Genomic DNA, 14,048 nt, shown 5'->3' on the forward strand with positions numbered 1-14,048 from the left:
AAATAGAGATAATATTATTTTACAGTCTTCCAAAATAAACGATGTGCTCGAGATCATTTTGAGATTTTTTTTTCCTAAAATGAACAACCACTCAATCAGGTGACAGCAGTTGGCCTAGGTGTTGTAAGACTGCATACGTACAATTATGGGATGGCTTTAGAATGAGTAATGATATTTATCTTATGCTAACGGTACCTTAGACTGTAGAAATGGACTTTACTCACAGCAGTTGAAAATCTTAAAAGATGGTGCAAACATCAGGTGAACACATTTAAGAGATGTTTTATTCTGATTCATAAACAATTATGTTTTATATTGGACAAAATTACAATAACAATCTATCTATCTATCTATCTATCTATCTATCTATCTATCTATCTATCTATCTATCTATCTATCTATCTATCTATCATTGTTAATAATAATAATAATAATAATAATATTGTCAGTGTAGTATTATTAATTAGAATTGAATTATGTTATTAGGGACTTTTCAGTAGCAGAACTTTCTCAAGACAGAAGCAATCAATAAATCACGCATAAATCTGCATTTCCTAAATGTAATATAACCGAGTCCTGAGTTCAGTGACATTCGGTAAGGTTAGGTGTGGGGTCAAAAGCCTTTTCCTTCTGCTTCGGGTGAAATAAAGTCCGCACGGTTTAATACAGCGATGGCTAATGACGCTACTTGCTTTTAATACACACCAGCTCGAGTTTCTCATCGAAGATCGATAGCTTAAATATGAAAATCATCAAATTAGTCTCTACTCGAAAGAGGCTCATCCCCTGATTAGTCTAAACGGTGAGAGAACGGCCATGCGTTTCGTTTACATGCGCGCGCGCACACACACACGCTCGCGCATTCACACGCACGCTCATTCAATTTTGTTTCGTATTTCGTAAACAAGCAGCAATCATATTTTAACTAAGGACTTTAGAGAGGGACAGACCTTCTGTTTCGTTATCACTCTAAAATGAATGTGAAAATACGTTGTTGTTAATTATTGATTAACAAATGATTGCATGCCGATGACAATGTCGGCTGTTGAGGAAAAAAAAAAAGGAACTTCTGATCACTGGACCAATATGTGCATTGAGGGCTAAACGGTGTGCGTTGTGAGGGAGTGATGTCACTTCAAAACGCGCTCAGTGCCTTTGCTTGTAATCGCAAAGCATAGTCCAATAGGGAGCGGAGAAGACAGAACCGGCCAATCCAAAGACGCGAGCTAAACGAGCTCGCTTGCAGGGGTGTTTGCGAGAGAGAGAGAGAGAGAGAGAGAGAGAGAGAGAGAGAGAGAGCGAGAGAGAGAGAGAGAGAGAGAGAGAGAAACCTGCAACTGTCTGAAATCGTCCAAGTCCTCCTGCCAAAAGTTTTCAGCCACGGACGAATGCGTCCTACCCGCTTAAGGAGAAGGACCGCATCCGCAGGAACAGCCCCTGCAAGAAGTTCACCCAACCTGGAATTTTCTACGCGGTAGTGTCTGTTGTTTTAGAGTATCGTCTGAGGTCTACATATCTTGACGGTGGAATAAGCCCCCAGGCACTGACAAAGGTTCGGAAGGCGAGGATGGACCGAGCCTCAAACCCCAGCCCCAGTGGCACCAGTCAGACATCCCAGCCAGCTCAACACGAGCCCATCAGTTTCGGCATAGATCAGATTCTCAGTGGTACTGACCAAGAGTCCCAACAGAACACAACCAAAAGCAGTTCGGATAACAGCAACAGTGCGACCGGAGGCAGCTATCAACTGGGCAGTCCGACCGGAGCAAGCGCAACACCGTACACCACAGTAACAGGTACTTTCCACGGCATAGCTGCTCCTTATGAGGGAGCTAGCCCGTACGGGGTGAACGTAACTCTCGCCCCCGGGGGGGTGATAAGGGTTCCGGCACACAGGCCCCTGGCCGCTGCAGTGCCTCCACCCATGGCCAGCGCTGTACCCGGACTGGGGAGCATCAGCTTCCCTTGGATGGAGAGCAGTCAACGCTTCGCCAAGGACAGGTTTGCAGGTAACGGAGATATATTCATACTATAATATTTGATAGCGAATATGAACTGGGATACTTTTAAGACCGCTGACAACATGGTAACGTTGTCAAATGGAATCCGTGCGCAAGTTACGCACTAGGAAGTTTGGGGCCTATAAGAAATCTTTCAGTAACATAATCTGTCTATAGGTTTTAACGTCTAAGCCATTTTACTTTTCTGCACGGCGTCATTATAAAAAAGTTTTTACTTGAAACCAAAAGAAAATGGTGTGTTGCATTCACATTTATTATTGTTATTGCAGTTATTATCGTTTGTTATTATTATTATTATTATTATTATTATTATTATTATTATTATTAGAACTAGTCGTAGTAGTAGTAATAGCAGCAGTAGTAGTAATAGGCCTACTAGGAGACGTAGTAGTAGTTGTTATAATAATAGTATTAATAATACTTATTACTATAATTAGTATATTAATATTTAATTAATAATTATTAAGTAAATAATAATTACTATTAGTAATAGTATTAGTTTGCCGTAGCCCATGAATAACTATTCAGAAAGAAGTCTTTTCCCAAGCAAGGTCTCTTATTCTATAATTTACTGACAGCTGAGAGAGAATAATACCTTTGTTGATTACTTTAATTCAGTACTTATATAACATAATACAAAATTATGTATAATAGAAAATTAGATATTTACATTTGATTAAAATTGTCAAATATATGAAACTGCACAAATGTGAATCACGAAACGAACGTAGGCGGCATTGGCCTGCTGTAGGGGGCAACTACCCATCGGACCTAAGGATCCCTGTGAACATCTTCCTATCTGTTTACATCACTATTGTTTCTATTGTTCAGTATGCCATTATTTACTATTTTTTTTGGTTTTGTACACTGTAATTTATATCGCAGAGACCACACGTGTCGCGCATAGTCTGTAATTTAATCAGTATGGTAAAATAAACTGTTCGATTGTCTGGTCTTCGTCACATGGCTAGGAAGTTCAGTTCTCTAGCCAACTTAACATTAGTAGTGTACACGCTGTTAAGTTGTTTAGTATGGTGAAGACAGTTTTTAAACCGTTAAAACAGCACTTGTTGCAAAAGGGCTGAAAAATTTAGCCTACTCTGTAATTATCAACGTAAAGCTGGAACAATAGGCATAAAACCTAACATCACAAATGTCTTTTATTAATTGGATTTGAGGAACTGATACGTTTCTTGTGAATTATATATTGACTATCCTTATTTATAGTGCATTTATAATGCAGCCTCACTATTTTGCTTGTAGCAAAATGTTTGTATTATTTGTAATCATTCCAAATTCATAAGATAAGATCATATGCTCCGCAAAACACGTTTACATATGTAATGTTCTAATATTCCAGCGTGTTAAAAGAGAATGCAGACAACACGTCTAATTTTTAACGAGTTAAATGATTTTGAGGGATTTACAACGTTAATATAATTAAAACGTTGTCATCATCTCTGGAGTGGGCCAATGTAAACTTTCGTTTGAATACCACTTTGTGACGTGTCGGCGAAATAGTTACATCCATAGTGCGTTTCCTTTATCCTTACCCAGTAAAAAATTCTTGCAGTTATAAAGCAATATCAATATTTCAGTAGGGTTATTTATAGATGCCTATCGGCACTCTCTGTGCTTTTGACACTTTTGTAAAAAGAGACCAAAGCAGCCTAATAAATCAGACACAGATGCACCAAATAAATGCCCATTGTGCATATATATCTCCCCCGAAGAAGATTCCCGTGAGTAACAGCAGTGAATGTATATTTTACGTTGGGTCGTGAGATATTAGCACAAATATCAAAGTTTACTAATTAATTATAAAATTCCTTTTGAGTAAATAGTTATAAATATAAGAACTCGTAAAGCAACTGCGATTCAAGAAAAAGTATCCGCCATCAAATTAGCAAATAATGATAAATCACTGAAATATCTAGTGGCCTATTTCTAAAATCACATCGAAGCGACCGAATAGTGCTTAGCCTTTGTAACTTAAATTCCTGCAGATTTTGGGATAATCAATCGCTGGAATAAATTGCTGAAGGACATAAATATGCCTACGTATAACAAATATATATATTGTGACATTAACAATTTACTCGCAGACAGATGCAGTCGTCAAGGAAGTACTTCAGCAAAGTGATTTCGTAAGGAACGAGGGCCAAAATCTTACATTTTGTCGCTTTTAAACATTTAGGCGAAACGTCGTCATTCGGTACGACGGCACTAATGGCACTGAGTGCAATCTTGTGATCTGTGACAGAATCTTAATGACTCCTTCTCTCCCCCGTTGACGCACCACGCTCGCTGGACAGCGGCCCTGGCGCCTTTCACAGTGGCCAGGCGCATAGGCCACCCTTACCAGAATCGCACGCCCCCCAAGAGGAAGAAGCCCCGCACCTCGTTTTCCCGTGTGCAGATTTGCGAGCTGGAAAAACGCTTCCACCGACAGAAGTACTTAGCCAGCGCCGAGCGTGCAGCTCTGGCTAAAACGCTGAAAATGACGGACGCACAGGTGAAAACCTGGTTCCAGAACCGCAGGACCAAATGGAGGTGAGACCCCAAGAAAGGACAGCTCAGTATGGATGGAATTTAAATAACGATTTATATCAAGTACTATTTAGTACTATAAAGTAGTAATATATATATATATATATATATATATATATATATATATATATATTCTCTGAAAAGTATTCTTAAAATAAGAGTGGAACAGAGAGACATGAATGCGACAAACCCTAAACAAGGTCAAAAATGTTTTGTATGGACATGCACGATGGGTACTCCATCTTTACGCCACTTCAAAAATTGGTTTTAGTTATAACATATTGATTAAATGTGACTAAATGCTAAATTCCAGCTACACTATAAATTGTTTGGGGGTGAGTGAAAGAGCCCTCGGCTCTTTGGATTAGGATTAGGTTATAATAATCGCAATGCACGAAATGGAGACCTTCCAACGCATGAGTTGTTTCATCTTTCACTACTGCTCTGGGTTATTAATCTGATGGGAATTTAATGATGGACGGTTCAGAGCACAGGCTAAAGTTGTATACGGTTCAAAAATTAGCGGCGCGCAAATCCTAACATTAGCGTCATTGTGAATTCACAAACCTTAATCCTTCTGAAGTGCCGAGTCATGTAGAATCCGCGAACTGCAAAAATGTAATCCGGTAATTGCGAGGTATTTATTGGAAGTCTAATTAGCCCACTTGTGGTCAAGACATAATCGCAAGCTGTAATTACAGAAAATGATCAGCTATCACTTACATACCTGGCATAACTGCCCAACGTGGAGGCTGGGTAATAACTGGACCGTGCCGTGCTAAGCAATCAAACGCGCTGAATAACATATTGCTCATCTAACATATTGATAAAGAGCACATTAATTTACAATTCCTTTCCACACAGTGTGCCAGTGTATCATTCTGACACTTTTTGCGCGCCCCATCTAACACAAAATACGTGACAACGACCCACTCGTCCACCCGATAAGTCATACATTCAAGCGTCCTGTGAACATAAGTTTTATATGGACGTGTGTGGGAAGCGAACGCTCAGGAGGAAGTTCGGGAAACTCTCTCAGCATTTCCTTCTTTCTCTCTCGCGCGCAGACGACAGACGGCCGAGGAGCGGGAGGCAGAGCGTCAGCAGGCCAACCGGTTAATGATGCAGCTCCAGCACGACGCCTTCCAGAAATCCCTGACTGACTCGGTTCCGGCCGACCCGCTCTGCATCCACAACTCCTCCCTGTTCGCCCTCCAGAACCTGCAGCCCTGGGCCAGCGACGAGGGCGGTAAACTCGGCGGCGTCACCGCGCTCGTATGAACGACTGGAACGGGAGGACATTCAGGGGCTCTGGCTGGAAAGTCGACCGGTTTATAAAGTCAGTGACTTTCTGATTTAACGGAAAACCGGGCAAACTCGTGCCGGCCGGCCAACCGCGGGCCCTGCAAAGACCTCCGGGACGTTTTCAGTGCGTTTCTTTACGGACCAGGCTGACTGGAACGAGGCAAGAAATAGCTTCCTTTCCCCGCCAGTTAAAAATGACATATAGTGACCCGTGGAGAGGAGCAGGTCACACTGCAGTTCTCTGGCTCCGAGCTCCGCACTAACATATTGACAGACTGATGCATCACAGCTCTGCTACTGTACCCCTCCCTCTTCCCATATGTCTCTCTCTCTCCCTCTTTATCTCTCTCTCATCACTCCATCACGCAGGGAGAATGCAGAATTAACGACGGAGAGACGCATAACGAATAATAAATAATTCAGAATCCGAGTTGCCTGACCTCCTACGCCCCTTTCGGCAATTTGACCGCTAGTGGAAAAGCTACCAAGGACATAAACGCACAGGCACGGGGGCCTGCTACACCTACCGCAAATCGGGCTAGGCATTACATTCATGGTCACATTCTTACGGGAGGTCCAAGGGCTATATTCTTTCATTTACATACAAAAAGTAAAACTAGCGCCTGTCCTTAAGTTGCTCTTTATTCACAGCTATCATTGCCATGCGTTTATCTATATCCGTCGTGGTTGTTTTAAACGGAAATCAGTGAATGGGAACACACTAGAGTCTCTTATAAAAACGCTGTACAGTTATGAAAACGGTTAAGATGTGATAGAGAGGAAATGTACAGTGAAAATGGTGTTGAATAAAGTGTCTAAAACGTTTGTAAAATGCTCTTACGGGAAACGAGCACACTTGTATTCAAATCTGTGTATTATACACTGTAATTGTAAATAGCCGAAATGTAATTAAACACTCGTTTTTTTTTGTTTTGTTTTTTTGTTTTAACGCGTCTCCCCTCGACTATTCCACTGTCCGTTCCGTTTCTTTTCGATGGAATCCTGGAATTTCCGTCCCTCTCTAGGAGCGACGGAGCCGAGGCTTCAGTCCACCGCCACACAACCGGACTGGCGCACCAACTCTGCGCGTTTATGCCTGCCACAGCAGAGAAGCACTTAGGTCTTCTCGGAGATAAATGCGAGCTCCTACGGGACCATAAACATGCCTTTATGCCCCCTGCCAGCCCCCACCCATCGTCCAAATGCTGACTCTCAGGAATTGACCCGCTCCAAAGAGCTGTGCGGGGGGCAAATGGAGCGGTGTCCATTATAAAGTGATTTAACATGACTTCCAGCCGCATTAAAACACTCCGCAAGGCTGGCTAGGTGAGGCTGGAGTCCAGCCATTCAGCTCTTTGCGGATGGATGTTTAACACGGACGCGTGCCGGCTCCTCCTTGACAAAGCGAGTGATGTGCGTGATGTGCGCCGTTTGACTGAGCGGGAGCCGGCCGCTGAGTGCTGTCTGGGACGGCGGTCATTAATAAACACTCACAGAGCTGCCTAATCCACACAGGAAGTCCTCTGACCTCCTGGACCCCCCTCCAGCCCCTTAGGGATGATGAAATCATTGAGACTGTAGCGCAAGATGGGCTGCGAAACATAGATGCGCAGTATTCTCGCGCCCTCTGGTGGCTAACGTTTGAAGTGGCAAAAATCACATTTGCTTGCGCTTCTACCAATATTAGGGGAAAATAATAATAATAATAATTAAAAAAAAACTACATTTACACTTAAAACAGCACCGGGTATTTCGGTAAATGTCCTGTAGGCGGTGTTGATTGTGAGCTCTTATGACATTAAGGTAGGACCATTGAAAAGAAAAGGTGCTAGCGTCCTACGAGGCACAGAATCTGGAAGGCACTTTCCCCTTAAGCCCAATCAGGTAATCGATAAGAGCCGTCAATTACTTGGTCATGGCATATTGAGAGCTTGAACAGAAAGAAAAAAACCTGGCCTGTCTACGAGTCCCTCAGCAACAGGGACCAAACCTCTGCTCCAGGGGAGCCATGAGATGTTGACCTCTCCCTTCTCTAAACAGACTGGGAGTTCCATAGTTACCTCAGAACAGCTCAGCTCACCTGGCTGAAGGAGCTGGGAACGTGGATGGCAAAACCACCTTTTTACAGGCAAGGCTGTATATTTAGTTCACCCATATGGACGCTGTAAAACACTCAGGTGTTCTAGCTCTACCTCAGCAAATGGGGCACCAACTGTCCTCAGACGATAGTCATTATAAAAAGGGAAGATTAACTACAACAGGGGGAAATGGGCAATTTGAAAGCTGAAAACCTGGCTGTAGCAAACTATACTGAAAACAACTGCAATCACCATTATTTTTTTTCAAAAAAACAAAAACCCTTTATTCTTGTGCAGTAAAACGTCTTATTTCACAGCAAGAGGGTAGGAGACACCAGCCGTCCACATATACACAGAAGACAGAATCGTTTTCCTCAGGTGTACTTCAACCTCTGGTACATTACAAGCGGAGCCGAGTACAGATCAAATCATGCGTAAGATGCACACAACCCTGAAATGTTCAGGAAGAACCCGGATTAACTGCACTGTCTATAAGAGCATTAAAGACAGCTCGGCCAATGCGTCACTCTTGACGGCAGCTTTAACGTGACAGGAATCACATGTGGCCTCTGAATAACCAGAAGCTGGCAGTTTTGGAAACGAAGTAGAAAGTAAGACACGATCCAAAACCAGAGTGATCCTTCCAAAACAAACCCCCCACCCCCGTCACTAAGCCAACCCCAGCAGCCTCACGCAACAGAAACCTAGTCAGAATAAAGTCACTTTTAAAGGAAATGTAAAAAATGATTTTACAGTGGAACTCAAATGGAGTTTTAACATAAAAGAAGAAAAAGATGGGCCGATAATTTAACTGAATAAAATGTTGACTCAGTTCTTTTCCTTCAGTGTCTGTCTCCACTTCCATAGCTCATCAACTATCTGAGGAGGTAAAAAAAAAACAAAACCACATTATTTTGGGTTTAACACAATGCATCAGTCATGTGCAACTTAGTTGCTGTGGGTTAACTTGTCCTCCATTGCAGAAATGATAAATTCATCCCATAGAAAACATTACATTAATTAGATTAGATAGATTTGTTAAGAAATGAATATAAATCAAACTGTGATGAGCAGTAAAAACCAGTGAATACCTTCGCATCGGTTACTTTAAACCCATTCTTCACGTAGTTTTCAAACTTGGGTTGAAGTTTTGGCAGCGACACTCCCTGCAAGCATATACAACACATCAGGAGCCCATCACTGACAACATCGCCACTAAGCCGCTGTCTCCGACAGGACTGTGACCGCGTCTGTGCACATAGCCACTCTTCCTCTGAACCTACGTCAGTAGGAACGCATACAGCATTCTTCATCTCATCAGCAGGCACAGTGATTAAAGTGTTCATTGTGGCCATTGGCGGCAATTAACGGTATGCGGCCCCCTCCCTGTTCGGCACCTCTGTGAATCATCCCAATGCCCGACCCCCACCATGCCCCCAGGTACACAGGTAATTAGTTAATCACTCAAGTCAGAATTCCATATCTGATTAACATACTACTGGTTGTGCGTAATTACGTATAATCACTTAATATTTGGAGATGAAGTGACAGTCTTTTTCTGCACTAAAAAGCTTTCTGTACTCCTACATGACAATGCTGCTTTCTGCATGTTTAGAATGCATTCATCCTTTTCACAATAGCGTCAAAAGAAAAGTGGCGGGGAGGCAACAAACCTTCTCCACGCTAGCCATCATCTTGGCCTTCATTTCTGGAACAGTGAGAGGCGCTTGTGGGGTTTTTGGGGTCTTCGGGCTTTTGGGAGTGGTTGCGTTTTTGGGGGTCTGTGGTTTCTTCTCACCCTTCTTTCCAGAAACCGGTGTCTTGTTCTGTCAAGAGAGCATGGTTTATTAGCTCTGAGCGCAGTACTCAAATCAAAGCAACTACCACGCCCCAGGATCCCATGCAGTGGACAACAGGTAAGTTGAGAGTGAGAGCGAGACCTCTTTAGCAGCTGGCGTGTTGGGTTTGGGCCCTTTGCCATTTTGGGAAGGAGTCTGGGGTTTTGCTTGGGGCTTCTTGGCCTGTGAAATGAGGAGGGGAAAAAAACCACAAACTTGGATTAATTGCCAAATGGAACAAACAATGTGAATGGATGCAGGCACTCAAACACACTCCAAAGAAAATACTGTCACCTTTACAGGTGTCTCCTCTTCACTCTCTTCATCCTCCTCATCGTCCTCCTCATCGTCATCCCTGGAAGAAAGCCAGATTCTCCCTTTATTCAGGATATTACACTGGAATCCAGGTTCAAAAAGAAATATTGAAGAGATGCAGGTATTAAGATTTCAGGTTCTCTAGGATTGCACTCACTCATCCTCATCGTCATCGTCATCCTCTTCCTCATCCTCCTCCTCATCATCATCCATCTTCATCTTTTTCTAATGAGAAAGAAATGTGCGATTGTTTTCAGTTCTCACTTGTTTAATAATTCTGCCCTAAAACAAAGATAGAGCAACATGTGCACTTAAAAGGACTTACTGAAGACTTCATATTTGAGGGAGCTGCTCTCTTTAAGGAAATCTTCATCTCAGGCACATCTTCCTCATCATCTTCATCAAACGACTGATCTCCTTCCATTACTGAAAAGAAAAGAAAATTCTCAAACTTTAGGAAGAGGGACATAAAAGCATGGATAAATTCAGTGTCAGTCTGCATTTACAGAGAGACTGGTGATTTAATTATGAAATTTACATTCTGATCTCCCAAGTAACAAATGGAAACTACACAAAGAGAGACATCATGGGTGGTACTCACTGACAAGGTGCTGCCCGCTGATGTGAATTGGACCAGACCCAGACCGCAGACGGAAAACGACAGGTGGGCTAATCTCAAACCCACCCAGGCACACCTGGAACAGAAATTTCATGAACAATAGACAATCAGTGCATTTCAAGCTTTTATATATTTTACCAATGTGACCGACAAACCCAAAGATGAAAGGTTGCGACACTCACGCTTGGCAGGGTGGATGGCTTGAGCGTGGCGAGCACGGCTTTGACCTTCTGACCCTCAGCGTCCTGTCCCTCGACCTCCACAATGTTCAGCTCCTCTTTTGTTGATGGATCCACACATGCCTTCGTGGACAACGCTTAATTAGCTTGACGCATAGAGCCATTTTACAGACTTGGACAAATCATGCAGCTGATTGCAACTTGGAAAGCTAAACTACTAAGGAGTCTTGCACAACCGATTCACTGGATACGTACCATCCTGACTGATAACTGATGTTCAAAGTCATCATCTTCAGGGTTAAACGTGACCTCCTTTCCTTCTTTCAGTTCACAACCTGTGGAACGGTTAAACAGTGACAAGTGATGAATATTTTGGTAAAAAATAAATGAAAAGAATATTCGCATCTGCACAAATCTAGTAATTGCTAGTTAGCTAGAGAGCTAATCGGCGCCAGTGCTCCACGTGTTTGAGTCGCGTGCGCACGCGTAGCACCCCCCCCCCCTTTAAGAGAACATCGAGTCATGACCGGTCGACTACTGACAAAAGTGTGTTGAAAAGTAAAGAAAATATATGAAATACACCATGCTACAAATATCAGGGTTCCTAAAATGTGCCTACGAGCTGCCCAGAAATGTGAACCTTGCGTTGGGTAAGCTAGGTTAGTTATTGATGGTACGTTGCCGACTGAGTCTTGCTCTCTGAATAGAAATGCTGGCCAGACACGAGGAGATCACACTAGCAACATTATTTAAAGCGAAAAATAAAAGCCGCGCCGTTATTAATCTTACATTCGGCGCCGCGGTACGGCGGTAATTCGACAGGTCTGCACGCTAGCCGCGTTAGCCTGCAGGACTTCATCGCGCAGGCCACAGTCGCCATTTTGGCACGGCCATAAAGCGCAGTACACGTGTGTGAACCTCCAGTAGACCTCCTGTACAACAGCGCAAACCTCAACACGTCTACATCTTCGTTTGTATTATTTATTTTGGTCGGCAGGGACGTAGACAGTCAACCTAACGCGTTTCATATCTTTAATATTTAGCACAAATCCCAAGCTGCTAGCTAGCTTGCCAACCATGCTTTATGTTAGCTAAGCTAACTAGGCTTTCGTTGTGCTCGCTAAGAGTTGAAGCTGCTTAACTAATGCAGTATACATGGACATAGGACTTAATTTAACGCATTTTAACACTAAAACGACACATCGCTGGCTAGCTACATCAAATAACACTTCACCTTCTCCCATTCAGCATTTCAGGTTAGAAGCTCTCTATGATACAGCACGCAAGTACAATTAAAAAGTCATACGTACCGTAGAGGAAGGTTTGAGGACCCATCTGCTCGACATCCATCTCGGATTTAGAGTCGCAACTAAAACTATATAGCTGAAGCACCGGTGCAGGGAACTCGCGCGACTGCGCGTGGAGGATCGTGCCGCTGCACTTGGCCGTGTTCACGCCCACACTTGTGGGAGGTCCAAACATGGTCCAATGAGGTATAGGTGACGCAAGATGCAGGTCTTTAAGTTGACTTTATTAAGGAAAATATAATTCAACACGGATGCATTATCACCGGAATCTCCAAAACATAAAATTAGTTACGAGCTTTATAACATGTTCCCTCTGTACATTAAACTAGGCATACTTTACCCATTTAAATGTCCACACTAGCATAGAGAAGGCTTTTTTTCCGCTCTAATATCAATCATCTTCAACCTTTTTAACTCACACACAATCTGTTTAAACATCGTTTCTGCAGGTATCATATATTACTCAATAAACATCTTAAAACTTGTTTTCCAAATGTCCCGAGTTTACCACGCAAACAATCATCCAGCATAAGTTTTTCACTGAACACTCCATACATTTCACTGAACACTCCTTTACCCCTCCCTTTCTCTTTTTTTTCTCTCTCTCTCTCTCTCTCTCTCTCTCTCTCTCTCTCTCTCTCTCTCTCTCTCTCTCTCTCTCTCTCTCTCTCTCTCTCTCTCTCTCTCTCTCTAAGCACAGGAGTGGCTCATGGTGGGCACGGGAACAGCTCGTGGCTCGTTCATGCAGAGAACATCTAATCTTTACTAACCTTGTCTCTTTCCTTTCTACGTAGACCCTTAGAACATGCCTCACTTTTCCCCGTCATCCTGTAGATTTAGATAGTAGATGTAGGACACATGTATACTCTGTGCTTTCCTCAATAAAGTGGAACTCTCTTGATTCACTACCTTGGTGTCAGTGTCTCTTAACTTCCCCGGATCTACAGAGGACGGAGGGCAGAGGGTAACTTGGAGGAGATCGAACCTGAAGGACTGGTCACTTTGTTTCTAACAGTCTGGTGGCAGAAGTGGGATACTGCGCAGGGTAGGTGACACCCCAGTATTTAATGTGTCTTCTTACTGCTCAGTATCTCTGTGCTTAAATTCAGTTTTTGTCTCAAATAAGGTGGAAGAAGTCATGTCCGTTGCTACGAGCTGAATTTTGTACTTGTTATCCTGCCTGTTGAAAAGGTGGAAGATGTCTCATATATTGGCACGAGCTGAATTTGAACCAGTTTCTAACAAAGACAAAATGTATGTATGTATATATATATATATATATATATATATATATATATATATATATATATATATATGAAGTTAATTGGCCAGAGGCCCGTAGTGTAACTAATTGCACAACTTTAATGTTGTGGATCCAAAGTTAATACAGAATGGAATCAAGCTGATGCTTAAACTAACTTTACAGACATGAGAAAAAAGGAGCATGTTGTGTTTTTATTTATCAGATCCTAATCAGCAAATTGTATGGTCCTCAAACTCTAAGAAATAAACTCAGGAGACAAAAAAAACCACAACAGATGTCTTTTTTTTTTTTTCAAGAAAAGAATTCAGAAATCAGGCAAGATTTCTTTATGTAGGAGTTTCAGTGTCTCACACCGTTTTGGAGAAGGTTTGTTCCACTCTTTTCTTTACAACATTGCAACATTTACATTCATTGATGTTTTAGGGTATTCATATTCATAGCTCTCTTACAATCCTGCCACAGCATTTAACAATGGCGCTAACGTCAGGCATTTGACTTGCCCATTTCCAACACCTTGATTTTTTTTTTTTTTTGTTTGTTTTAATGCAAGTTTCCAAGGTGCTTTTGCTGTA

The 14,048-nt window shown here is 42.4% G+C and overlaps 2 protein-coding genes across 2 annotated transcripts; one reads left to right on the top strand and one right to left on the bottom strand.

The window, feature by feature from the left end:
- Window positions 1–1,338: 1,338 nt before the first annotated feature.
- Window positions 1,339–6,806, top strand: tlx3b (T cell leukemia homeobox 3b). The gene is made up of 3 exons (XM_035535259.1): window positions 1,339–2,009; window positions 4,337–4,574; window positions 5,639–6,806. Exons 1-3 carry the CDS (start codon window positions 1,568–1,570, stop codon window positions 5,850–5,852), a joined length of 894 nt encoding a protein of 297 aa, XP_035391152.1. The 5' UTR covers window positions 1,339–1,567; the 3' UTR covers window positions 5,853–6,806.
- Window positions 6,807–8,208: 1,402 nt separating this feature from the next.
- On the bottom strand, window positions 8,209–12,356 carry npm1a (nucleophosmin 1a). Its single transcript, XM_027028048.2, has 11 exons — window positions 12,216–12,356; window positions 11,161–11,240; window positions 10,909–11,028; window positions 10,709–10,802; window positions 10,433–10,533; window positions 10,265–10,332; window positions 10,087–10,147; window positions 9,895–9,975; window positions 9,628–9,780; window positions 9,046–9,120; window positions 8,209–8,833 (listed from the first exon to the last, which is right to left on the bottom strand). The coding sequence occupies exons 1-11, from the start codon at window positions 12,253–12,255 to the stop codon at window positions 8,783–8,785; spliced, it is 924 nt and encodes a 307-aa protein (XP_026883849.2). The 5' UTR covers window positions 12,256–12,356; the 3' UTR covers window positions 8,209–8,782.
- Window positions 12,357–14,048: the final 1,692 nt, after the last annotated feature.

This window comes from Electrophorus electricus, chromosome 17, assembly GCF_013358815.1.
Source record: "Electrophorus electricus isolate fEleEle1 chromosome 17, fEleEle1.pri, whole genome shotgun sequence".
In the NCBI taxonomy this organism is placed as follows: domain Eukaryota; kingdom Metazoa; phylum Chordata; class Actinopteri; order Gymnotiformes; family Gymnotidae; genus Electrophorus; species Electrophorus electricus.

Coding starts and splice junctions, on each gene's coding strand:
- tlx3b (XM_035535259.1), top strand. CDS start 1,568: ATGGACCGAGCCTCAAACCCCAGCCCCAGTGGCACCAGTCAGACATCC. Junction 2,010..4,336: donor CGCCAAGGACAGGTTTGCAG/GTAACGGAGATA, acceptor CTCGCTGGACAG/CGGCCCTGGCGCCTTTCACA. Junction 4,575..5,638: donor AACCGCAGGACCAAATGGAG/GTGAGACCCCAA, acceptor TCTCGCGCGCAG/ACGACAGACGGCCGAGGAGC.
- npm1a (XM_027028048.2), bottom strand. CDS start 12,255: ATGGATGTCGAGCAGATGGGTCCTCAAACCTTCCTCTACG. Junction 11,241..12,215: donor TCCTCAAACCTTCCTCTACG/GTACGTATGACT, acceptor ACCGTTCCACAG/GTTGTGAACTGAAAGAAGGA. Junction 10,333..10,432: donor CCTCAAATATGAAGTCTTCA/GTAAGTCCTTTT, acceptor CTTTCTCATTAG/AAAAAGATGAAGATGGATGA.